Source organism: Ornithorhynchus anatinus, chromosome 17 (assembly GCF_004115215.2).
Source record: "Ornithorhynchus anatinus isolate Pmale09 chromosome 17, mOrnAna1.pri.v4, whole genome shotgun sequence".
In the NCBI taxonomy this organism is placed as follows: domain Eukaryota; kingdom Metazoa; phylum Chordata; class Mammalia; order Monotremata; family Ornithorhynchidae; genus Ornithorhynchus; species Ornithorhynchus anatinus.
This window is the reverse complement of record NC_041744.1, coordinates 25476775-25503925: the sequence shown is the minus strand read 5'-3', so window position 1 is coordinate 25503925 and position 27151 is coordinate 25476775. Positions and strand designations below refer to the sequence as shown.

At 37.6% G+C, this 27151-nt stretch overlaps 1 protein-coding gene across 6 annotated transcripts in view; it reads left to right on the top strand.

The window, feature by feature from the left end:
* ROBO1 (roundabout guidance receptor 1) overlaps positions 1 to 27151 on the top strand; it is a 797263-nt gene that overhangs the window by 86859 nt on the left and 683253 nt on the right. For all 6 annotated transcript variants that reach the window (XM_039914411.1, XM_039914413.1, XM_039914415.1 and 3 more), the window contains exon 2: positions 11046 to 11186. In XM_039914411.1, coding sequence (XP_039770345.1) covers positions 11099 to 11186 — 88 coding nt within the window. In that variant the 5' untranslated portion in view covers positions 11046 to 11098. The remainder of the gene's footprint in view (positions 1 to 11045; positions 11187 to 27151) is intronic.

Below are 27151 nucleotides of genomic sequence, written 5' to 3'. Positions count from 1 at the left end.
AGACAATTCTGACAATAGCAACTGAAAACTAAACTGTCCCAACAGATTTGTATACTCCCCTGACCAGTTGGAACTCTATGCAGTTCAGAGTTTTCAGGTGAAAGGTCCCTTCAGTTCTCTGTATAAGGGGAGTATCCAGAGTTATTGGCAGGAAGGAAGGGAGGGGTTTCTGGAATACTAGTGGGCTGTTACTACGATTAGTCACTTGTGCCCAGATCTTTTCCTGCTATCAGTGGCTGAATGGAAAGGCCTCAGCTCCTCAGGGAAAGAAGAAACAACCCCTACTTACATCAGGCTCCCTGGCTACCTGATCAACACCTAGAAGGCTGAGGGAAAATTAGGATGCATTAGAGAGGAGAAAAACCCTTACGAATAAGGGGGAAATGTTCCTTAGGAGTTTAGGAATGCTGTCACAATAAGTTCAGTAATACATGTTAGTGTGGACATATTTGCAAGGTGTAATTTTATATACTGTGTACATTTATAATGTATGAATATGTTTCGTCATACGAGTATATTTGTTTTTGGTTTCGTACTATAAATAGCTTTGTAGAATGTGGAGAAAAAGAGGAAGAGTAACTCAATAGAGTTTGTGTGTTTTAAAGCCTTCCAAAGAGTTTGGAAATTCTTCACTAGGCAATATCATCTAATAATTATTTTAATCTGATTTACTAATTCCCTGTCTTTAGTTTTTCATTTTCAAATGGCTCTTCATTGAGTATTAGAAATCCATTCTGGCAAATGTCCCAGCCTTGAAGTAGGCATAATTAGGAATTGTATAAGTGTACCTAAGGAACATGGAGTCCAGTAACCTCAATATAGTCTAGAGTTAGAAAATGAAGTTTGCACTCTGAATTTTTAATGCAGTAGACCAAGGAAAAGTAATACATGTCACTCTTGTGTCTTGGCATAGAACATCCTTATCTTAGTTTTCCAACTGATTTTATGTTGCAATAGCAATTTATTTTCCAATATTCTATTTTCTCCAGAGTTGCTTTATGCATTTTATTATCTAAATAAATGAAATAAATGCACAATCCAACTGGCTTTTCCTCTTGATGGCTTTGGGGAACCTCATCATTCCCTAAAGCCTTCTCTCTGGCCAGCTGTGTGGCTCTGAAATCGCTTGGCTGGTAATTAGGTATTTATCAGATTGTTGCTGAAAAAGGATGAGACAGTTATCTGACACAGTGATCTTTGTAAATTGAATCCCCTTTTTCTGGATCTGCTGAGGACATTCAAAGGAACTGTGAATGTTTTAAAGCTAAATGCCTTTGAAAAACCCTTGCCTTTATTTAAACAGAAGAGTCCAAATGTAATCAGAGGAAGTTTTTTTAACCTCCCTATTCTGCCTTTTGTGTATGAATCCTCCAGGGATAAGCCTTTCTTTTCATTGCTAAATATTGAAATTACCTTAGATGCTTCTTCTTTTAAAGCAAGTTAATATGCTTCTTCAAGTACCTTCATTAATACAACTTCTTCAAATGGTCTGCTTTTTACCCCATATCCCAATATCATCTTATAGATTTCACCAAATGTAGAGATTGGTAATTGCTAAAATTTACTGTTCTACCTATAGTTTCCTCATGAGGATCTTTCCAGTTCAGTGTTAGGTTTTCCCAAAACAAATATGAGAATCATGCTAATTAGGATGTATTGTCAACAAGCTGAGAGCGGACATTCTGATCTGTAGTAGATTCCAGTTGGAAAAAAACTCAAGTGTAATGATGGCTAAAGGAAATGAAATCTGTCATTTTCTATCTTAATTTGCAATGCATATTCACCAGGGGGATACTGTCAATTACATCCCACTGGAGCAGAGTCAACTACATGATTTTTATAAAACATCAGCTTATTTGTGTGTGTGTATGTGTGTGACACCTAATGTTTATTATTATTTCTGACTAGTTTATGAAGTAAATGAAACATGATTGGAAAGTAATTTGATTCATAATAGGAGTAAGGATCATTTCCCTGCTAACCTTCTCTATCTGTCATACCACATCCTCTTAATTGCATGAACCCCTTAATTGACTAAAAATCTTACTGGTATCTGCAAAGCACACCTCTCTTTAAAAAAAAAAAAAGGTTCACCAAAGTTGTAACTTTTCTAATCTGACCTATTAATTGAATCAGAGAAAAGATAAAAGTCAGTCTTTATTTTCTTCATAAGAGAAGTTCCACATGGTTAGTGGAAAAGTTGCCATGTTCTGGTATTTGGTTTCATCACTACTCCCAAGTATGTAGTGTTGGAAATATGAAGCCAGGGAAAAATTTACTTTTATATTCTTCAGTATATTCACTTCCTTTATTGGCAATGGATTTAATTTAAATTGTGGTTACCCAAGTGAAAAAAGTCATAATAATTTGATTTTCATTTGAAGTGGAACAATGAAAATGAATTATCCGTATAATACCTCATGGCATGGATGTTCTTTACTGCGTGCCTAAATCTCCACCCACAGCATTTGATTTGTGGTTGATTCCTTAAATTACAAGCAGATGAGAAGGATTGTGGCTTCATAGATAGAGCATGGGGCTGGGAGTCAAAAGGAAATGAGTTCTAATCCTGGCTCCATCACATGTCTGCTCTGTGACCTTGGGCAAGTCATTAACTTCTCCTGTCCTTATTTGCCTGATATGTAAAATGGGGATTGAGACTGTGAACTCCATGTGGGACCATTAACTTATATCTGTCCCAGCCCTTAGAATAGTGTTTGGCACATAGTGCTTAACAAGTACCATAATTATTGTTCTTAGGATGATTGCCCTTTTTTTTTTTACATATGCCATTAACTATTCTGTACTTGAATTTAAAAAAATACAGGGACATTCTTCTGGGTCTATCAACTTTTAAATAAATCTTTCTTATCAAAGGCAATGCTCATTTCACAGCAGGTCAGACTTTTAGTGTTCATTTCTAAGACGTATAACTTGATAGATGATATTGTACCAGAAAAAGAGCCCCCAAGTGCATTCACTTTAAGATCAGTATAACCGAATATCATATATTCCCCTCATTTTCTTTCAAATAATGAACAGAAAAACAAAATAATTGAAAGTCAAGTGAGTGGAAGATTCATCTGCTTTCATTTGGTTTTGACATTGCATTTTGAAAATTGTTGTGATTTTGTTTTTGAGTATCCCTAAGCTACTATTCTCAACAAAGACGGTTATTTTTTAGCCCTCTGTGAGCATCATCAAAAAATACCTTCAAAAGTGTGTATTGTTTTCCCTTCAAAAATAATGTTCTGATTAGGAAATATTGTATTTTTTCTCATCCTGACTTATTTCTAAACGTTTCTACATTATAAGATCTTCTATATGTTTAGTAGACTGTTAAATTGCAAGTGTTTAGCAGAGATTAAAAACAAAACTCAATGGGGCCCCAATCAAAAAACCAAATATGTTTGCATTTTTTTATATTAAGGAAAATACAGAAGTATTGAAGAATTACTCTTATTACTGCACAGGAAACAAAGAATAGCACACAAAGTTTTGGGGAAAAATTGATTTGTGTTTTTCTACGTTGAATGCAGTTCTTCTTTCCCCAAAGGATTTATGCAGTTTAATTTGCCACTGATTCCTTAATGATTATAGTTGCAGTAAAGAAATTAATGTCTGTCTTCACTACACTGTGTTGATAGGACATCATGCTTATTTTTATCATATCTACTGCTCTGCCATTTTGATCATGTAGTCTAGCCTGTGGTTGTCAAATATCCTTTTCTAATAGTGATTTCTTATTTTGTTAAAACACGACTATTCATTCTGGAGATGTAACATTCAGAGGACTATTGAACCCAAAAGGGAAGCTTCCACTAGATTAAATTTAGGTCATTACACTAGGAGGATACCATTAAGCAGTATTAGGTAATATTCTTGTACAAGTGGCACAGCATCAGCCCTATGCCTCAGTTACTTTGGTCACAGGTGGTTGTGAATATAAAATTCTTGTGGGCACTTTGCCATATGCTACACCACTGATTTCGTACTTGCTTCTTGCCTTCACTGTCCCAGTGGGAACATGACAGGCAGGGACAAGAGTGAGTGTGAATGATCTTGTACAAACCACTGACACTATAATCAATTCCTCTTTGTAGGCTTTCGGTCCTAAAATAACCTGATAGAATTGAGGCTTTTCATTTATAACTGGAGGCTTCATCAGTGCATAAAAATGCTAGTATCTAGGGAAGAGAAAACAAATTTGATATTGACTCTTGGACAAGATGCTAGTAAGTTGTCCCAGGCCAGGTTGCTTTGAGGATTAATGGAGGATGTAAAGCTTGATTTATTCAAGCAATTAGTACACTGTTTTGCACATAGTAAGTGCTTAGTACTGTTGATTAATTTTTTTTAACATTTGGCAGCAAACACATTTTGTGGCAGAACTGGATGTATAGGACATTACCAACTTCCCAAAGGAGTAAATTAACACCCACCTGGGGATGCTATAATGACCCCTCAAAAGACAGCTGCCCTATTTTGGTTTGAGACTGAAATGTATTATCTCTCCAGTTTGGGTATGTCATTCATAGGTGGAAAGGAGAGAAGAATCTCCTGGAACTACCACCTAGAGTCTCAACTTTAGTAGGGCCTGTGGCCTCTCCAGCTGCTAACAATAGGCTTCTTAGACAGGTATCCCACCATCAGAGTGGGGCCCCAGCTTTTACCTGTATACAGATCAGGCTAGCCCCCTGATTAGGCACTCAGCCAGTCAGTACAGTGTTCCGCCTGGAGTAAGCACTCAGTAAATGCAGTAGACTAAGTGCCTGGGAGACTGAAATGCAACAGTAAAATAAAAAGACACATTCCCTGACCACAAGGAGCTTAGACTAGCACTTCCATCCAAGGAATTGAGGAGCATATTTCTTTATATATTCACAGCTCAACCTACCCTCTGGGCCCCATGTTTCCATTCTTGAGGAGAATTAATCTAATTATCTGCATGGAAAATTACATAAAGGAATGCAGACACACAGAGCCTAGGTCAAGATCGTTGTTCAGTATAGACTTAATGTTTTTATATGGGATAATGTATGCATCTCAATTAAAAATAAAACTTTATAAAGTATTGTTTCTTCAAATATGCTTGTAGTTTTCCCCATCAATTGGTTGCTCCATAGTGGGAACAATTCTAGACTGTAAACTTATGAGCAGGGAATATGTTCACTAATTGTATTGTACTTTCCCAAGCAGTTAGTATAGTGCTCTGCACTTAGTAAGTGCTCAATGAATATCATTTACAGTGGGAAGAGAACCCAGTATCATGCTTTTTCCTTCACAGAACCAATTTTTGGTATATTTTTATGAGATTCCAGGTGACTTGGTAAAAGGTTCTATAAGAACAGATTCCATAGAAAGAAAAGAAAAATTGTTAATCTGCTCTCTTCATTTTTTATTGTTGAAGGCCTGCTATATTTCAAACCTCTGATCACAGGAAAATACATTTATATAGGATGCTTCATAGATATCCCAGTGGTTGGAGTTGGAGTTCAAGATTGGTAGAAGAAGCCTCAGACATAAAGCTTTCTAATATAGACCTATGAAAATATAGCCCAGAATCAGAGAGCAGTTATCCCAAGCTTCCAGGCCTGTCTGAAAAGTATGTCTGATCGAAACTAAGAGGTCAGCACAGACGACTTGTTGGCACATGTATAAACAAGTCTGAAGAGAAGGATGGATTGTGATTACTCAAGACTTTCTCACCCAAATAGTAGGAGTTTTAAATTGGTTCCAAACTTGCCTGGAAATCGAATCCCCACCAAAATGATTAAATAAACCCGAGGTGGAATAACTTGCTTTTTAGGAAGAATTCAAACTGTAAAGCTGTAGTGTTGGGAAGCAGCTTCAACTTGTTTTCTAGTATAATCTGGAAAGATTTCAGTCATTCACACTTATTGAGCACTTACTGAATGCAGAGCACTGAGAACTTGGGAGAGTACAAGATAACAATGTAACAAATGCAGTCCTTTCCCCCAACAAGCTTCATATTCATTCATTCAGTAGTATTTATTGAGCACTTACTATGTGCAGAGCACTGTACTAAGCGCTTGGAATGAACAAGTTGGCAACAGATAGAGACAGTCCCTGCCGTTTGACGGGCTTACAGTCTAATCGGGGGAGACGGACAGACAAGAACAGTGGCAATTCATATGTCACTCTGAACTTGTTTTTTGCCAAAGATGCAATTTTCAAATTATTAATACTTTCTATTGATCAGTATTTAAAAATATATACCTAAATATATCCATGTAATGGCAAGTGAGATGCAGATTAATGGTATTTAACAAGTCAAGTAGAGAGAAAATAATGAAGAAATCTTGCCTGGCTGAATTGGCTGTGGACTATTTTCCATCACTCTGTGTAGTCTAAGGAATCATGATGCTTTCTGACTCCCTCTTTCCCTTTCTGACTCCCTTTTTCACCTCCCTCTTGATAAACTTCTCCACCCTTTTTCCTCAGCTTTTGTCTACCCTTTGGAACTGCTTCTGCTGCTCTGCTGCTTTCAGTCATGCTACAAGTAATTTTCTGTATTTTTCCTTTGGAAATTACTCTGTACCCTTTGTTTCTTCTCTTGCTCTTCTCTTGTGCCCTGCTGTGGATCACATGATTACTTGTTAAAATCTTCACAAAAGGTTTTTCAAAGTCAGAGAGTAGAATTGAAACTCAAAGCAGTCAATTTTGATACTTTTTATGTGTTCTTAAAGATATAAATTATTTGCTACTATGTATTAAAATAGTTGCATGTTTGATTGATTTTTTCTACCTCTTACCCTTTGTCTTGGACTTCAGGGTACTATTTACAGTTTTATCAAGGCAGTACTAGAGCTCACCCTCCTACATAGAGCTATTAGGAAAAATGGTAAGATGGATGCTTTCATTTTCACTAGGAAGATCCACTTCTAAACCCAGCTCTTTCTTTGAGCTGCTGTGTGACTTTGGACAAACTGGGCATCTTTCTGGGCATTTGTTTCCTCCTGGTAAAATGGGAATAAAATGGATTGTCATCCTAATGGTGAGCAGGGGCTGTACCTAATCTCATTGCCTTGTATCTAACCCAGTGCTTAGCACATACTGAGTGCTTAAAATCCTAATTATTATTTTGATGTTGTTTCTTAGCTTATGACCTTGCAGGGTGCTGGTGTCACAAATGTGTACACACTGGAACTAGAAGAGGCATAAATGTGAACAAAAGCAATGAAAATCAGTGACATTAGAAACTCAGATACTAAGCTATATGACACATAAAAGAAACAACACCCTGTTGAGTGGACTAAATCCTGCCCTCTAATTTTCCCATTACCATCAACAATGTCACCATCCTCCATGTTTCCAGGCTTACAACCTTGGTGTCATCTCTGACTCCTCTGATTTCCTTCTATATTCAATTTGTGTATGTTTTGCCCAAATTTCCTCAATAATATTTCACAAATATTCCTTTGTTTGCTCCACCCTATCCACTCTCCTGATAAAAGGCCAAGTAGAAAACTTAAAAGCTGGATTCTTGGTCTAAAGGTCTCAAGTCTCTACTACTTTAGTCCCTTAGATGTAGCTGCAAGCTGGGTAGGAAAACACCTTACTCCCTTCCTCAGAATCAAAAATCTCCTTTATCTCCAACTATTTATCCCTTTAAAAAAACCAAAGCTCTAGCCCTCAGTTTTTAGACTCTCCATCAGGTGGTTTCGTGTTATCTGTCTGTGCTCGTCTGGTTGCCCCATATTCAGAGCCAAATGCTTGAGAGAGTAAAATGACTTAAAACATTTCCAGGGAGACAGAATGAAAATTACTTAGAGGTAGCAGGGAAGTCACTGACGATTAAGATAAGCACATATGTGTGATGGGGTGGTGGTAAATTATACTTTCCCAAGGGCTTAGTTCTTAGCTCTGTACACAGTAAGCATTCAATAAATATGATTGAATGTGTTCTACACATAGTAAGTGCTTAAATATGATTGAATGAATAAGTCCTTAAGTGTTAAGCGTTTACACTCAAATTCTCAGTGGAGCAGTAGGAAAGTAAAATAAGATGGGAAGATGAAGTAGATATCATTTGAGTGGGGTTTTAAAGATGAAGAGCAGTGTGTCCTGGTGAAGGAAGTATAGGCTTGGAAGTCAAAGGATCTTGGTTCTCATCCCAGCTCTGCCATTTACTTGCTGTGTGTGACCTTGGAGACGTCACTTCTCTGTGCCTCAATTTCCTCACTTGCAAAATGGGGGTACAGTATCTGCTCTCCCTTTTACTTGGACTGTGAGTCTTTGTGGGACCTGATAATTTTGTATCTACCCCAGCCCTGAATGCAGTGCTTGGCCCACAGTAAGTGTTTAGCAAATGCCATTGTTATTACTGATTAATATTGAAAAGGTAGGGTCTATCAGACATTAATGGGAAGGAAGTTTCAGTCAGGAGGGAGGGAATGAACTGAGTTAACTGAAGGAAGAGAGAGCAAGGCATAGGCAGGAGTTTGGTGTTACAAGGGAAAAGCAAAGGTAAGAAATGGTGAAAGAGCTGATCAGATACTTTAAAGCCGATTGTCAGAAGTTTCTGCTTGATCTAAACTGTTTTTCAGTCAACATTCCTGCCTTCAGGCAATTGCTTTCACCTTACATCCTTTCAAGTTTTAATTCTTACCAAAAATCATTTAAAAAATTACATAATGAGTAATTAAATTGTACAATCCTTCAAAATTATCTGTAGCACCTTATGATCCAGTTGAATGGGAAGTTTGGAAATGATAGGTAAGGGTGAAGTAACCTCATATTATAATATGAAGTATGTCACCCCTCTTTTTTTTTTTAGATTTGTAAATTCCTAAGGGACTGTGCCTGTTAGTTCTTGTGAATGTAAACAGCTAGAACACTACACTGACAACAGTTCCCCATACACAAATGCTAGGTAAATATTGCTGATTTTATTCCTTTAGAATATATTTATGAATTCTTATTTTAGTTCTGAATGGACAAAATACAGTGGATTTAATAAACTGGCAAAAAAAACCCAATAGAAGATACTTGCTCAAAAGCAATCAACTTATTATTCTGTTATAAATGTTTCCCATTTTCAAAGTAACACGATGGTAGAAAACCTTTTAACCTTGTAAGTCAAGTGGTTCTTGCCCCTGGTCACTTTCCAACCCCGGGAATTCCCCAGGGGAGGCAGGCAGGCCAAGAGTCTGCTCTGCAGTCTAGCCCAATGCCCTTCTACTGCAGTCTGAGCTGGCTGCCCCCACCACCGTCTCGGGTACAGGGGTGCGAGGTTTCCCCTGGGCTCCTCCTGCACCTGTGAAACCTTTCCCAAGATCTGAGGGGCAGACAGGGTTCCCTGCTTCTCCCACCCCCACCACATCTTGGTTGGAGGTGGGGATGTCTGGTTCTCCCCTTGGCTCTTGAGCAAAACTTTAGTGTCTTCACCAGGCATATTCACTTAATTGAGAGTGTTTTATTCTTGTCTTGAAGACAAATCCTATGGATTAGAGTTATCTAAAAAACTCAACAGGTTTTCACAATGCCAGGCAGTACGGGTTAGAAAAAAGAACAAGGTCTCTTCAAAGTGGTTTTGTATCTGTAACCTTTAAGAAGATTGCACAGACTAAAAACTATAATTTTTTAAACCTGGTTTTATGTTTTCAAAGGGGTTTCAGCCCTCCTTCATGTTCCCAGGGAGGCTCTAACCTATTCCTTATAGTAGGGTTTTAGAGAGCTTTCTGTTAGTATATTTGAAGTGATAGGAGAAGTAAAAGGACAAGTCAGATGACAGATTTGCCCTAAGTCTTATTCAGTGAAGTACTAGTGTATAGTCTTGTACCTTAACTTCAGACTTTGGGAGATGAAGTCTTTTAGATCCATATTAAGTGTTCTCTGCTGGTTTCATTCCTCCTCTTTTCAAGCAGCCCTAGCTAGATGGCCAATTCTCTCTCCTCCTTCTTTCATAAAAGGTTAAGATTAGGCCACAATGGGCTTTATGTTCATTTGTTCTCCCTCTGCTCTGGACTTGGGAACAATTGGCTAATTGGAGCGGTTGGTTGAGCCCTACTCCAGCTTTGTGGAGATTGTCTGTAGCACTTAGGTGGGCCAAATTGGTTTTAGGATGATCCCCACATCTGTTCCCAATATCACCTCCCCTTTCTGTTTTTCTTCCATAATCTTGCCATTACTGCTGCTCCAAGTGAAAGGTAATATCAACACATTAGAGAGAGAGAATGTTGTTGTCATTATCAGAGAGAGAGAGAATTATTATCAGAGAGAGAGAATGTTGTTGGATGTGGGCACTGTGCAGTCCAGGGAGACTGGGAAGAGGTGAATTTAGGCTGCCTGGGTGCTGGGCCGTCCACTACCCAGATGAATCCTTATTTAGATTTAGGTATTTTGGATAGTGGCTGGACAGGCACCCACCATATCTGAACAAATTCTCCTTATTTAAGTACTCAGACTATTTTCAAAGTAGTAAAAGCTTGAAAATATCCAGTGTAGTCCTAATTTTCTGGAATTATGATAGGGTTATCAAAATGGAATCATAAGCCTGTCAGGGCCTTTGGGAAATCATGTAATCCATCCCTCACTTCTTTGAAAGGAGAATATTTTTAAACCCTCTCAAAAGTTTTTCTTAGTTTTATAGATTTTTGGAGGTTTTCCTTTTTTCCTTCCAGCAACCCATTACAGTTTTTAACAACTCTGACTTAAGATTGCGGAATCCAATGTGTATAAAGAAAGCTGAAAAGCATTTGAGAAAAATTAACCAATACTAATGATGTTCCATTTGGGATAATTAGTTTAAATATGAATTAAAGTTTATTTAGAAATGCTTGCATTCTTGTATGATATTCAGTGCTTTGTTCAGTATCTCCTGAGAAAAATGTGATTTATGAATTTTAAGATTTGTTGACCTTAAGTTGCCGCAGTGTTTTAAAAGCTATAGAGTTTAGACTTTTCTTCCTGCAGTGCAAAAATTGTAATTATTGCATCATTCACTGTTTTAGTTCTTCATCCTAAGGGTTAGTTTGGGCACATTATAAAGCTTTGTTTGTTTTCCTCCACCTGTATTTTAGATAACCTTTACAGAAGATCTGCTGACCTGGTGTAATGCAAGGACGGAACAAACATGAAATGGAAACATTTTCCCTTTTTTGTCACAGCAGCAGTACTTGGCCTGTCCAGTTTTCCTTTGTTCCTGGCACAGCTCATTCCAGGTAGGTGCATGCATGTTCACTTGACCATGATTTTGATAATTAATTTTCTTCTTATTTCAATTTTTTTGTTATAAATGAATTGCTTCATTTTCTTTGTAACTAATTTTGTGTCTGTGTGAATGGTTTTATGAGTGTGTATGTTGTTGCTAGATTCAGTAAATACTCTTGATTTTGAAACATTTGCTACTTCTTTCCTAAAGGAGCCTGGAGAAGCAGCACAGTGACTAGCGAAATAAGTTAATGTACCTATAAATGAATGGATTAGTGTTGCATAAGTTTAGTAAGAAGAAATGAATGTTTAAGTCAAAGTGAATAGTGAACAGGAGCATATCAGCACTGCAGGTGGAGAAGAATGAGTGTCAAAAAAATTGAGGACTTGAAATTGATAAATTCCTTCAGAGTGGTGACATTAATTACATTGTAATATGATGTTTGTATAATGCTATTATTACTACTTTATTGTTGCCACCAAAATTTTAATTGCTTCTGTGGGAAAGAACAGTTCCTCAGAAGTTTTCTTGTAGCAAACACCTTATTAATATTCCTATGATTTACAGGGATGGAAAATGTGGTTCTATATTATGACAGCTTGCTGCTTTTATCAATATGCTCTACCACTGTATAGTTCAATAGAAAGTAGGCTGGCAGCTAGTATATTGAAGGGACATCTCTATGATTAAGTTTTGAAAAGCCATATTCTAATAAATGAATAGCTAAATTGGAGCATCTACAATCCTTGTACATCAATATATGTACTTTTCAATGAGAAAAATGTTCTTATTTTGGGTTATAAGTACAAGAAATGGATCACGATAGGACTTTTAATGATAAAGCACACTTCAAAGCACAAGTGCTTATGGGCAAAAATCCTGTACTCACCAGTGATTTTGATTGCATCCTGAATTCTGTAAATTAAATCTACTCCTGTGTCATCAAATCTTTTCAGTGAAATCATAATACATGTTAACTAATAAGTTTTTGTGTGTGTAGAGAACACTCTCTAGTGTTGTATAAGATTATTATAAGAGAAACAGTGTAATTTGGATGTTGCAGCATTCATATTATATGTATTTTCATTGAAGGAACTAGACCTAACAGAATTTAGTGCCTAAAGGAAGGGAAAGAGAATTCTGCATGTCATAAAGGAATACAAATTGGACAACTTGATAGAACTCAAATGATGGCTGGTATTTCATTGACTTATTCTGACACCACCAACTTTTTTTGACATCTTTCCATTTCCAACTGATCCCTAAGGTTCTCAATTTTGTCACAGATAGCAAAGGTTCTTGAATATGCCCTTCTCTGGTTAACAGAGAAGGAAACACACTTGCCATAATACTTCTTAATGTACATTTCTCTAATAGATTAAATGGTATAACCACCCAGTATTAATATTTATGCCCTTGCTGTTTCTCTTTTATTTGCATGTGTATTCCCTATCTCTCCCAACAACAACAACAAAAATTATAACCTTTTTTGGCCATGTGCAGGAACTTGAGTTTCCTGGAGTTCAGTGCCATTTAAAGACTTTGATCAGAGGTAATTAAAAATGCATTAGATACTAAATTTTTGCTAAGATATTTCCTAATTGGGTGTAGAGGTGTTAGGTTACTAACCATTTTATTAATGCTCAAGAAGGTTAATGGGACAGGAAGAAGAAATAAGTAAATAGGTTCTTAACATGGTAAATGGATGCATCTCATTGGTAGATGGAAGTGAGGGAGACTTTTAATCTCTTAGGCAAGACAGAATGCTTGATTTTTAAATTTTTGACAAAATATTTTAGATGGTTTCCTGGTAATTTCAAGAGTATCATTAAAGTCCAAATATTAAATTAAGTAAATGGTAATTTTGTTTATGGCCATATGGGATGGATCATTCAGATTTTGAACATAATTACAAAACGTTCAAAATCTTAGGGAAATACTCTAAGCCTAGTTGAATAGTAGAAGAGAATATAGGAATTGGCTATCTTAATATGAGCAAATACAATTATACAGGCTACACTCATTTATCAGAGTCTAAAGTCATGAGTATTACCATTGCGAATTTTGCGGGGAGGGGGGAATAAAGGTGATAAATGAAAGAAATCCAGTTGTAACCCTTCTTGAATTGGGTTAATTACTTTATCACTTCCCTTCTTCCCTTTTCCCCAAAACCTCTCCCACGATCCTTAAAAATGGCTGCTCTTCTTCCCCTGACAGATCTAGTAAAGTAGATTCTTCACAGTTTTTTTTGCCACGTGTTAGTAGGGAAGGGGCTTAGCAAACTAGGAAGAGCAAGTCAAGAAGTTAAAATATGAGCATTGCTTAGAAGGGACATGTGGATAATGATAACTCAGATATGTGAGCACCAGACAATTGTCCTTTATAAATGAATACAGAAAAACAGCCAGAATTGTTGACCTTGGGATGTGATGGTCGTGCACCCTATGTTTTAAAGTTTTTAATTGTGTTGGACAAATATAATTTAATTGTATTGGATTACTGTCAGGGTGTTTTGTAGTATATACCATCCATATTTGAATGGGAAATAAGGTTCCTTGAAAGTAGACTGCCAAGTCTAAACTCTTCTTTCAGAAAGTACAATCTCCAGATTCAGAAATGATCCCAAAGCAATTTACCTGTCAAAGGCATCTATTTCTGTCTTGAATGAGGAACACCTGCAGAGCCTAACTCATTTCCACAACTGTCACCATTTATAAGCATTGGTTCAGTGTAGTCAGGGTCTTAAGAATCCGCTAAACTGTTAATAAGGGTCATTCATATTGTATTGTTTTTCCTACCAAATTAGTCTTAAAATAGAATCACTGGTGGTATTTTTTTTTGTTGTTGCCTCATTATTTTCAACCTATGCCCCAGGCCTGAGCAGACAGATTAGTTTACTGATCAAGTATCCTAGGGTGTCTGTCTATTCTGGCAAAGGACCAAAATTGTTATTATTACTTAAGATCAAATTAAGAAAAATATTTATTTTCCCCTTGAGAGTTCTTTATTAAAAAAATCTTAACATCTAAAGGTATTTCTTAGGTTGTTTTTATTTTATTCCAAAATTGAAATGTCTTCAAAGTGGTCAAATGATATATAAGGGAATTTTCTGTTATGACTGCGCTTTGTGTGTAAAACATTTTTAGCAAAACCCCTTCTCTGCTCCAGTGACTGTCGTTGCCTAGCATAATAAAAGAGCAATTAAATATGCCCTTCAGAACCAAACTTGTAGGTAATTAAAATGTCTTTAAAATTCATTTAAATCTAGCAAAGACAGAAATGGTTTGCAGACATGTGGTAATCACATCACTTCAATTATTAAAATTAAGCAGTATAAGCAACCTCTGGAAATAATTTTTAGTTTTGATTAAAATGCAGAGCCTTTATTTCCCCTTTCATTTGTATGTCAGCTTCAAAGTGGTCCATCCACTTTTTAAGTAAGGCATTTCTGAAAAGAGATACTGCACTGGAAATGGGATGGTGTTTTAGGGCAAAAAATATGGTTTTGAAAATCTAATTTTGATAAGACCAATATTCTGAAATGTAGTCTATTATTTGTTAAGTATTTTTACATATCCTAGCTGCTGTCACCTTTGCATATACATTCCAGTGGGAAATGTTGCCTTCCGCCTTTATTAAAATCACTGCTGAGACTTTCATCCTGTCATTACATCCTTGCTCTAATTCACATGTAAAATATACGCGCTGTTTCACATTGGTTGTCTCTAGAGCCTCACTATCTCTCTGCTATGCCACACCTTTATTTAATCTGTTTGTGATAAGAATCAAACTCTGAAAATTCTGTCGCTTTTTTAATACTTCAAATTCTTGATTCAACAGTTGTCAGTTATTTTATCAAAGAGAAATGTATATTCATTGCAGTAGTGATCTGTTTCACTTTATGCATTTTTGTCTGAGGAATTTGAGCAAAGAGACTTTTAAATTATTAGGACTTTTATATGAAGTAGGAGTAATTTATAAATTTTAGGTTGGCTAAAAAATCATAAGAGTCTCAGTTTCTAAGAAATAGACAATAGACTAATCTGTGTCCTTCTGGAAAATATCTGAACCATTTTGAGATGAGCAGGAAAAATGCCTATAAAATTTGTGTGCATATATAATAGTAAATGTAATAGTCTTGTCATTTATATTCAAGACCCTGTGGCCGAGAGTGCTTTCTTGCCCTACCTTTTGTCAGCAAATCTGGTGTGTAGATTGAAATTGTCTCACTACCTGATCTCATCTTCCCCTTCAGACCCTGGCATACGGAGAAAAGATTCTAGACAAAGCTAAGAGTGATCTGTGTTTAACCTAGATTATTTCCAAACAATTCGTGTTAAATTTCAAAGAGCAGTGTAAATGAAAGTGCTGTGTTAAATGAAAGTGAAAAGAAGAAATATCCCTCAAAAGTAATAAAAAAAAATTTCTAATGTCCTTTGTGTTATTAAAACTTGACTTTGGAGTTTGGAAATTAATGTCCGTAACATTTAGCAGTATTGAATCAAGACATTAAACAATACCTTTTTCATGGCATTTACTAAGTGTCTTATGTGTCAAACACTGTTCTAAGCACTGAGGTACATACAAGTTAATTAGGTTGGTCAACTCGAGCTCACATTGTAAGTATAAGGGAGACACGAGAACTGAGGCATTGAAAAGTTAAATGACTTGTCCAAGGTCACACAGTAAGTAATTGGCAGAGCGGGATTTAGAATCCAGATCCTTGGACTCCCAGGCCTATGCTCTTTCTGATAGGCTATTCTGCTTCTCTTAGTTTTAGGACTCCTCAGTCATTGTTGTACTTATTGAGCACTTAATGTGTGAAGAGCACTTTAGTAAGCAGTTGATAGAGTGTGATGTAACAGAGTTGCTAGATTCATTCACTGCCCACAATGAGTTTGCAGTCTAGATTATGGATATGTACAGAGATGCTGTAGGACTGGGAAAAGGGCAAATCAAGGGTGCAAATCCAAGTGCTGGGGTGATGCAGAAGGGAGTGGAAGAAGAGATAATGGAGGCTTAGTCAGGGAAGGCCTCTTGGAGGAGTTGTGCTTTTAAAAAAGCTTTGAAGGTGAGAAAAGTGATTGACTGTCCGATATGAAGAGGGAGGGTATTCCAGGCAAGAGGCAGAAAGTGGGTCAGCGGACGAGATAGAGGCACATGAGTAGGCCAGCCGTAGAGAAGAGAATTATGCGAGCTGGATTGTAGTAAATCAGGGAGGTAAGGCAAGAGGGGGCCAGGTGATTGCATGCTTTAAACCTGTAGTATGGTGTTGGATGCAGAGGTGGATGAGCAATAGCTGGAGGTTCTTTAGGAGAATGGAAGCATGGACTGAATGGTTTTGTAGAACAATGGGTGTGGCAGAGTGAGATATGGACTGAATTGGACTCCTTAAATCCTGTAGTAATTTTTGGTATAATCTTAGGTTACTTAGACTTAGTGTATTATTTCTTTTCCTAACACTTTTTAATCATTTTTTTTTAAGTTAGTGAACTTGAGAATTGGGTATTGTTAGGGAAAAACAGTATTCTGGAATTTTATCAAATTGCTATCAAGTTCATCTTTAAGGAAGGCAAGGAAAACAAAGCAATGCATATTACTGATAAAGAGAAGTGGGTGATTGTGAGAGATTGTAAGGTCAAATATGGGGACAATGATAAGAGAAGAGCCAGTCACATTTTATAAAGAATGATTATTTGGTTGTGAGCTTTTTTTATCTATATATGGCAAATAGTAAATAGGGAACTTTTTCATGCTCATTGTTACTGCCTGTTTTTATCTTCCTTAATCCCCAAAGGGAGTTGAGTCTTTCTAAATAAGACAGTTTTCAAAATAAATGAGTAATGGGAAATAAAACTATTTTCCCTGTGGAAGGCAGAATTGAAAGAGAATGGTGTAACAATTGTTTAGCAGTGTGCAACAGACCTACAAATCTGTTAGGTGATCCAAAGGAAGATGACCTATATAACAAACGGTAGGGAGAACTTAGTAGAAAGAATGTAATTATCCAACCTGGAATTTGTCCAGGGATTTGGGGTTAGTATCCCCTGTACCTACAAAAACGTTCTTAAATATTCATTGGCCACCAGTGGTCCCACCCCTCCTTCAGCCATACTTAAAAGGCAGTGTACAGTGTTCCCTATTATGACACAATGACCTCATTTAAAGACTGAATCAGAGAAGGTTATTTTCATTCCATCTGGTGAGAATTCATCTAGAAATCCTAAATGAGTATTGTAGAAGTAGAAAGGGGTAGAAGTAGAAAGGGGTACATTTATGAATTAAAGCACTTTGTACAAGATGTTTACAGATTAAATCTATGATATTTATTGAGCATTTACCATGTGCAAGGCATTGTACTAAATACTTGGGAGAGTGCAAACTACCAATAGATTTCTTTACCAAATCTCTTATATTGTACTCTCCTAAGCTTTCAGTAGTAATAATAATAATAATTGGTATTTGTTAAGAGAAGAGCCAGTCACATTTTATAAAGAATGATTATTTGGTTGTGAGCTTTTTGTATCTATATATGGCAAATTGTAAATAGGGAACTTTTTCATGCTCATTGTTACTGCCTGTTTTTATCTTCCTTAATCCCCAAAGGGAGTTGTCTTCCTAAATAAGACAGTTTTCAAAATAAATGAGTAATGGTAATGAGTAATTGTTAAGTGCTTACTATGTGCCAAGCACTGTTGTAAGCGCTGGGGTAGATACAATAAGGTTGTACCATGTAGGGCTTGGTTCACAGTCTTCATCCCCATTTTACAGACGAGGTAACTGAAGCACAGAAAAGTGAAATGACTTGCCCAAGGTCACACAGCTGACAAGCAGTGGAGCTGGGATTAGAACCCAAGACCTCTGACTGCTAAGCCCAGGCTCTTTCCACTAAGCCATGCTGCTTCTCAGTAGAGTTCTCTGCACACAGTAACACTCAGTAAATTAGATTGATTACAACAGAGGTTGTAAAGTGATAAATTGTACATTCCAAGCACTTAGTTCAGTGCTCTGCCCATAGTAAGTAATAAATACGATTGAATAAATGGTATACACACTCACTCTCTGCAAGGAACCTAGAGTTTAAAGGGAGAGGCAGACACTAAAGTATTGGATAAGTAGGGATGTCCTCTGGGGCTGAGGGTGGAGCTGATACCAAATGTTTAAAGAGTACAGATCCATGTGCATAGGTGAAGCAAAAGAAAAGAGTAGGGTAAATGAGAGCTTAGTAGGGGAGTCTTGGGAGAGATGTGATTTTTAGTAGGGCTTTGAAGGTGGACTGAGAGTCATGTGTCAACCAACTCACCTCAGTGCATCTATCTCATCTCCAACCTCTCATTTAATGTCCGCCCTCTGGCCTTTACCTCTCTCCCCCTGCATTTCTGACAGACCACAACTCTTCCCACCTTCAAAGACTTGTAAAAGTCACATCTCCTCCAAGAGAATTAAAGGGCTTTTACTGTAGAATTGAAATTATTCTGTTGAATTTTCTGTTATTGCATAAATGTAGGACAGTGTCATTTTTTTCTAAAGAAAAAGTTCTGAACAGATGGTTTCATTTATTTTTTTCAGTAATCTCCATGTCCTGTTTCTTATTATCATATCTTGGAGTACTGTAATTTGTTTTACATAAGTCTACATCAAATGTCATTTGACATTTTCAGGGTGAAATAGAGTAATTCAACCTCTTTTAAAACCAATTCCATTAATCATTAGTTCCTACAGAGATTAGTTTTTTGCACATTTCTCCTGCTTCTTATACAGTTATTAATGATGAGCTTGTTTTATATGTATATATATATATACACACACACATTTACACACATAAACACACACACACATACCACTTAGGACTTACTTCTCTCTCGGAACCAGTGCAGAAAGTTTATTATAAGATCCAATAACATGTTACCTAAATTTTTGCTCTCAATTTATTATCAGTTCAGTTTACTACTCTGCCACACACTATTTCTGCAATTTTAAATTGCAGTTGTGAAGAATAGGGTATCCTGTCTAGAAATTATGATTTGGAATACTTTAAGCAAGTTTACTATACATATACATTATGTGTGAAATTTGATGGGTTCTTCCTCTCCTCCACTCCCTTCGGTACCCCTCTTATTTGCTCCTTCATTCATCTTCCCTCCCATCCCCATTGCACATATGCATATATCTGTTAATTTATATATATATATTAATGTCTTTTTCCCCCATAATAATGACGATGACATTTGTTTAAGCACTTACTATTTACCAAGTACTGTTATAAGCATTGGAGTAGGTACAAGGTAATCAGGTTGTCCCATGCAGGGCTCACAGTCTTAATCCCCATTTTACAGATGAGGTAACTGATGCACAAAGAGCTTAAGCAGCTTGCCCAAGGTCACACAGCAGACCAGTGGCAGAGTCAGGATTAGAACTAAATCCTCTGACTCCCAAGCCTGTGCTTTTCTCACTAGGCCATGCTGTTTCTCTATAGAATGTGAGCTTGTGGGAAGGAATGTGTATGCTTGTTATGTTGTAGTCTCTCAAGTGTTTAGAACAGTGCTTTGCACACAGTAAGTGCTCAATAAATATGATTGATGAGTTGAAACTATGGGTGAGTATTTAAATATTCAAGGAGTAGATTATCATGAAGGAGTGATTTGTACAGCAGCAATCTAACTCTCAGCCATCTTTGGACTGTTCAAGCTGGTGTAAAATTCCACAGTCCTGGAGGCCAGCAATAGTAACCAGTTTTCCTTATGATTAGATCACTCAGTCTACATCACCATAACTATCACAAAACAGTTAGTTTGTTTAAACAATCACTGATGGCATGGCAGTCATTCACTGTGCTAAAAAACATTGCGCAACATGAAATTCACATTCTAATGAGCATCTCTAGAAAAGTGACACACAAAAATACATGAAACATATTCCGTAAGAGTATTTGGATTAATTTATCCCTTCCCTATTGAAATCCTCCCCAAGGGACTGAGAAGACTACATGCCTGCAATGATTTTAGAGTTGTCACAGTGCCAAAAGCAGCCCCTTGGTGCTGCTTTGTGAAGTGTATTAACATTCAAATCAGCAGGAGGCTTGGGGAAAGAAAAGCAACTCTCCATGTAGAGATTCAACACTGCTGCGGGGAAGAAATCTAGTTTTTTCCACTTTTAATAATCTTGATTTATCATGCTTTTATTTTTTGTTTCCTCCATCCCATCAAGCCAGTTTCCCAGTCTGAATGCAAAAGCATGGATCTGGAAAGCCAGGTAGCGGAGGGTTGGCTTCTTGCAGTCTTCCCCTGATTCTCCTACAGTTATTTCTGTCAGAGAAAGAGCTCTGAGCTGTTCTGAATTGGATATCTGCCGACTCCTTCTTGATAAGCGTTCTGCTCTGCTTTTAGTGGCTTTTGCAGAGGAGCTCAATAGTTGCTGAGGCACTTACTTATTACATATTGTAAACTCATCCTTTAGACTGTAAGCTTGTTGTGTGCAGGGAATGTGCCTGTTCTTATATTGTACTTTCTCAAGTGTTTAGTACAATGCTCTGCACATAGTAAGCACTCAATAATACAATTTAATGATCTGATGAATTACAACAGGTACACCATAATGGGCCACCGCAACAATTGCATGGATACAGAGGGAGATACATTCTGCACCCACAGATCTCTGGGGTCTTCCTTACATTTTCTAGTGAAACTTGGCTCTTCCACTAGATAGGAGTGGTAGAGGGGAGCGTGAAGTTGAGGTGAATTGATTGTTCATTACTTTGATGAAACTGTACTTTTTTTCTATCTCACTAACAACTTGTCTCCACTAGATCTGTAACAGAGATCTTTAGTGGAGACAACTTGTCTCTACTAGATCCACTAGATCTGTAGTAAAAGGCAGTGGCAATTTTATTTGAAAAGTTTGGGTGAAATAAAACATATAATTTGAAACTACTAAGTACAAGCATGGTGATTCTACTTGGAGGAACTGTTTAGTGTTTTCTTGGCTTTCTTTGACATGGGGACATTTTAAAGTTTCTCATGAAATACCTTGGATTATTCCTTTTTATGTGTTAATGACAAAGATTTGTAAATCCTGTCACTAAGAAATGTCAGTTCTTAAAAGAGATATTTCAAAGAGAAACAGCAAATGCCTGTCTTTTAAGAACTGTCACTGAGTATACAATGAGATCTTAATAAGTAAAGAGATAGCCAGCTGTACTTCAATTTGGGGATATCTATTAGCCTTGGTCTTGCAGGATGAGCCTTCTTTTGTCTGAATAGATGAAGGCAAGCTAGAGGCGCAGTCAGCTGAAAGATACTCAATGAAGAAATCTGTAGTTTTAATCTCTCTCTGGAGCACACACCAATTTTGCTTTGATGATGTGGCCTTCAGGATGAACCTGGATAGAAAACCTTATGTGCTTCACTGTCTACCTAATTAAGCCATCAAAATGCATTGGAACAAACTGAGTGGCTCATGTGCACTAGTATAAGCAATTTTTGTTCTTCTCTTGCTTGGTTAATAGAAAAAGGTGCTGTTCTAGATTATGGTCTATCTGTTCAGATTCCACCTGCAGGTAGAGTGTTTTAAACAAAAAGACAAGAATCTATTTTAGTGAGTCACTGTTTCATTTCACCATTTTCCTCACTTTACTTGAGGGTTCATCTATTCTGCTTTCTCCAATTATAGCCATGTTTCCACTGTCCTGACCCCATATTCTTTGTTTGTCCGGTGCACATGGTACCCTGTCAGCTTCTCCTAAGGGAGGCAAAGCAAGGTATGAATTCCTACATGCCCCTGTACCTGATCCCATATTTGGAAAAGAAATGCAATATTTTGATGAATAAAACCTAATCTAAAGCTGTACAGTATTTAAATAACTTCTGAATTTGTGGAATGGATGATTTTTAAATTATTTTCCTCTTAAGACTGGCTAAATGACATCTAGTAGCTGGACTACTTGGAATTCAGAATGCTTTATATCATTTTTAAATGATCTCTAAATCATGGCTATTCTATTTGCCAGTTCAACATAAATAGACATTTTTCCCCTTCTAAAGCAGCATCACGGTACCCTGATACAGCTTTTATTTTTACATAGGGGTCATGACCGGCAAATGTGACAAAATGACTTGTCATGGCTATGCATACTGAAATATGTTTACTTATGACCTAGAGAGACTTTCTGATATTTGCAGGAGGTTCAATAAAGACTGCTAATAATAAGCCTTTCTGGCATCTTAACTCATTTGAGTTTTTGTCTTTTGCACTATTTTTATCCAGTTGCTTACATTCAAGTTATTCAGAGCCGTGGATTCTCTGTAGTATTCTTGAGAGGATGTCTTAGTTAAAACTAGGAATCCACTTCATTGTTTAATAAAAAATCAAATCTATACTTTCAGATGTACTCATGTGAAAAAACTTGAATATATCTTACATCTTGTTACTCTATATTGAAGTGATAAATTTAGTGCTTGCCGATGTCAACTACAGATTTCTATTTACTGAAATTATGCTTAGAAATATATTTGCAACTTAGGTTAGATAAGAAGATGTTTCTGTTAAAAAAAAAAAAAAAAAAAGCATAACCCATCATATTTATTGAGTGCTTAGTGTGTTCAGAGAACTGGACTAAGCATTTGGGAGAATACAATATAAAAGTGTTGGTAGGCCAGTTCCTTGCCCACAAGGAGCTTGCCAACTAGAGGGGGAGATAGATATTAAGCTGAATTTTGGATTAGTATATAAGTGATATGTGCTGAATAAAAGGCACAAATCTAAGTGTAAGGGGGATGTAGAAGAGGAAGAGAAAAGAGGGAAATAAGAGCTTAGTAGGGAAGCCCTCTTGGAAGAGTTGTGATTTTAATAATGTTCTGGGGGGAATGCATGATTTAGAAGCATATTATGTACCTGTGTAAGTGGATAAGAAGTTGATTTGTTTGATAATGCACACAGTCCTTGAAATAAGACATGGAATCAGTAAGGTGGGTACTCTCAGACCACACAGTGCCAACACAGATACAGGGAGATGCAAAGCATCAGGGAAGAAAGCATGCAGTTATGCACAGAAATCATTTTGCAAGTTGATATAAATATATCCACAGTTGCGAGGGGAAACACACACACACACAGAGTGAAGTAGGAGATAGACACAGAAAGTAGTCAGGGCTTGGTGGAATGCCTGTCCCTCTTTGAATCAGAAGGCAATAGGGCTCTGACGCTTTCATCCCAGCTTTGTCTCTTGTCTGCTCTGTGACTTTGGGTAGGCCATTTCATGTCTCTGTGCTTGTTATCAAATCTGTACAGTGGGGATTGAGATTGTGAGCCCCACATGGGACAGGGGCTGTATCAAACCTGAATTGCTTGTATCCATCCCAGTGCTTAGTACAGTGCCAGACACTTACTTAGTACTTAAGTAAGTACTTAAGTGCCATAATTATTATTCATTCTAAACTTGACATTTGGGATGTGTTCAGACTAAAGCGTTTGTTTTCTTCTGGGGATAAGATTGAGATTGGCCATCAGGGGTCCTATTTCAGCTCCAAATTCCATGCTGCACCCCTTTCACAGATATCCTAAACTGCTAGACACTTTGTCTCCAGAGCCCACTTTGATCCTCTCTAGTCAGTGCTCCTCTTACTAAATGTTTAAAAGCCTATTTAGATTCACAAAAATTAGGCATTTTTTTCCACTTAATTTTGGGAAAAGCAAGGAATGAGATATGGCTTTTTGTTTTATTCTCTAATTCTCCATCAGCATGTGGGAAAGAGAAGAAAAGACTTCTATCCTCAAATCTCCTGGACTGTCAGTCATGGAATATTCTGGGAAAGGTGATGGTGCTCCCATTATCATCAGCATTCGTGCTAGATGGCAGTCCCAATGGGAGAGAAGAGGGGACTCCTGAGTTTACCTCTCTCTATAGTCTTTAAGCACTTATTATGTCAGGCACTGTTCTAAGTGCTGGGAAGGAAGGTAATCAGGTTGGACACAGTCCCTGTCCCATATAGGGCACACAATCTAAATTTGAGGATGAAAGATTTAAATTACATTTTACAGATGAGGCAACTGAGGCACAGAGAACTTTAATGATTTGCCCAAGGTCACAAAGCCAACGAATGATGGAGCTGAAATTAGAACCCAAGTCCTCTGACTCCCGGGCCTGTGTTCTTTCCACTAGACCTTGCTGTTTTTCATCTTGTATGTGCCACCCCCTCCTAGCCCCAACAGCAGTTATGTATGTAACTGTAATTTATTTGTATTGATGTCTGTTTCTCCCAACCCCCCAAGACTGTATGGTCTTTGTGGGCAGGGAATGTGTCTGTTTATTGTTCTCTTGTACTCTCCTGAGTACTTGGTATAGTGTTCTGCACACAGTGTATAGTATATATGAATGAATGGGGAGTCATCTTTGATAACCCCATTCATTCTATCATATTAAGTGCTTACTGTGTACAGAGCACTGTACTAAGCGCTTGGGAAAGTACAATACAAACCATAAAGAATGACAGTCCCTGCCCACAAGGAGCTCACAGTCTAGAGAAGCAGCATGGCTCAGTGGAAAGAGCCCGGGCTGGGGAGTGAGAGGTCATGGGTTCGAATCCCAGCTCTGCCACTTGTCAGCTGTGTAACTGTGGGCAAGTCACTTCACTTCTCTGGGCCTCAGTTACCTCATCTGTAAAATGGGGATTGTGAGCCTCACGTGGGATAACCTGATCCTGTATCTCTCCCAGCGCTTAGAACAGTGCCCTGCACATAGTAAGCGCTTAACAAATACCAACATTAAAGAGAAGCAGCGTGGCTCAGCGGAAAGAGCATGGGCTTGGAAGTCAGAGGTCATGGGTTCGAATCCCGCCTCTGCCACTTGTCAGCTGTGCGACTGTGGGCAAGTCACTTAACTTCTCTGTGCCTCAGTTACCTCATCTGTAAAATGGGGATTAAGACTGTGAGCCTCAAGTGGGACAACTTGATTACCCTGTACCTACCCCAGCGCTTAGAACAGTGCTCTGCACATAGTAAGCACCTAACAAATACCAACATTATTATTATTATTAGAGGGGTGGAGACAGACACCAATACAAATAAACAGACATCAATACAAATAAAAATAAAAGATATATATAAAGTGCTTTGGGGCTGAGAGATGGGGGGAAGAGCAAAGGGAGCAAATCAGGGTGACTAGAAGGGAGTGGGAGACCTTGAGATGCTCTCCTATTCCCACTTCACTTTCCTCTGCTTTCATTTTATACAAGACACCCTCTGCCTAATTGAAGAGTGGATTGTCTACACGGAAGACTTTGTCAAAATCAAGATTAAGGGAGACTGGGTGTTCTCCAAATAAAGGGGATCAGCTTTCACTTAGGGAAAAGCAAACGGTTCATATCTTCATTTATGGGTTTGCCCAGGACAGTGGCATGGGCACTGGTGATGATTCTGCCAGTTAAACTTGTATTGCCCCATCTCTTTGTCTTACCTGCAAGGGAAACATTAGAGAGGCGTTTGTTTCCTCATTTGTGAAATGGGAATTGAATATCTGTTCATCTCCTCCCTTTGACTTAGGTCCCCATATGGGATAGGGGCTGTGTTCAGATGTGATTATCTTGTGGATATCCCATTGCTTAGTACAGTTCTTGAAATAAGAATAATTTATGTTTGTATTTGTTAAGCGCTTACTATGTGCAGAGCACTGTTCTAAGCACTGGGGAAAGTATAGGGTGATCGGGTTGTCCCACTTGAGGCTCACAGTCTTAATCCCCATTTTACAGATGAGGTCACTGAGGCACAAAGAAGTTAAGTGACTTACCCACAGTCACACAGCTGACAAGTGGCAGAGCTGGGATTCAAACCCATGACCTCTGACTCCCAAGCCCTGGCTCTTTCCACTGAGCAACGAAATAAGCTTGTTTCGGGCTGGGAATGCCACTTTATTTTTGTGTTGTAGTTTCCCAAGTGCTTAGTACAGTGCTCTGCACACGGCTCTTAGTAAATACGATTGAATAAATATATTAAGTGCTTAACATACTACTACTATTATTATTAAGTAAAAACAATACCAAGGGAGAGGTATTTTGACTAAATGGTATTAAAAGAAATAAATTTGAATACATTGTTTCACCCCTGAATTAAAATTAAAGATGCATTATGATTTTAAAGGACAAACATTTTTTTCCAGATGTAAATTTTTTTAATAGTACTTGTAAAGCACTTCCTATGTCTTCCTATGTGCCAGGCACTGTTCTAAGCATTCTGATAGATACAGGGTAATGAGGTTGGACAGTCTATGTTACACATGATGCTCATAATCTTAATCCCCATTTTACAGGTAAGGTAACTGAGGCACAGAGAATAATATTAATGTTGGTATGTGTTAAGCGCTTACTATGGCCAAGCACTGTTTTAAGCACTGGGGTAGATACAAGGTCATCAGGTTGTCCCTCGGGGGCTCACAGTCTTCATCCACATTTTACAGATGAGGTAACTCAGGCACAGAGAAGTGAAGTGACTTGCCCAAGGTCACATAGCTGACAAGTGGTGGAGCTGGGATTAGAACCCATGACCTGTTTCTCCCAAGCCTGGGCTCTTTCCACTGAGCCACGCAGAGAAGATAAGTGACTTGAGCAAGGGCACACAATGGACAAGTGGCGAAATTGGGATTAGAACCCAGTTCCTTCTAACTCCCAAGCCTGGAGTCTTGTTAATTTTGTAATACTGTTTTGTGGTTAAAGTAAATTGATATCTGTTTTCAGGATCCCTAAAAAACAGCACCCACAGACATGGAATTGAATTTTATTTTTAAGTGTTTCTTATTAACTATGTCAGTGATTTTAAATGGTGCTTGAATAATTCTTCTAGACCTGTCTAAAACCCCTCTTAAACTTCCAGTGATTGCCCTTACCCATTTATTTTTGCATTAAACTCATAATTATTGGCTTTAACACACTCCATCATCTTTGTCTCTTACCTAAGGACTGATTTATCCTTCCACAGTCTACCTTCTCT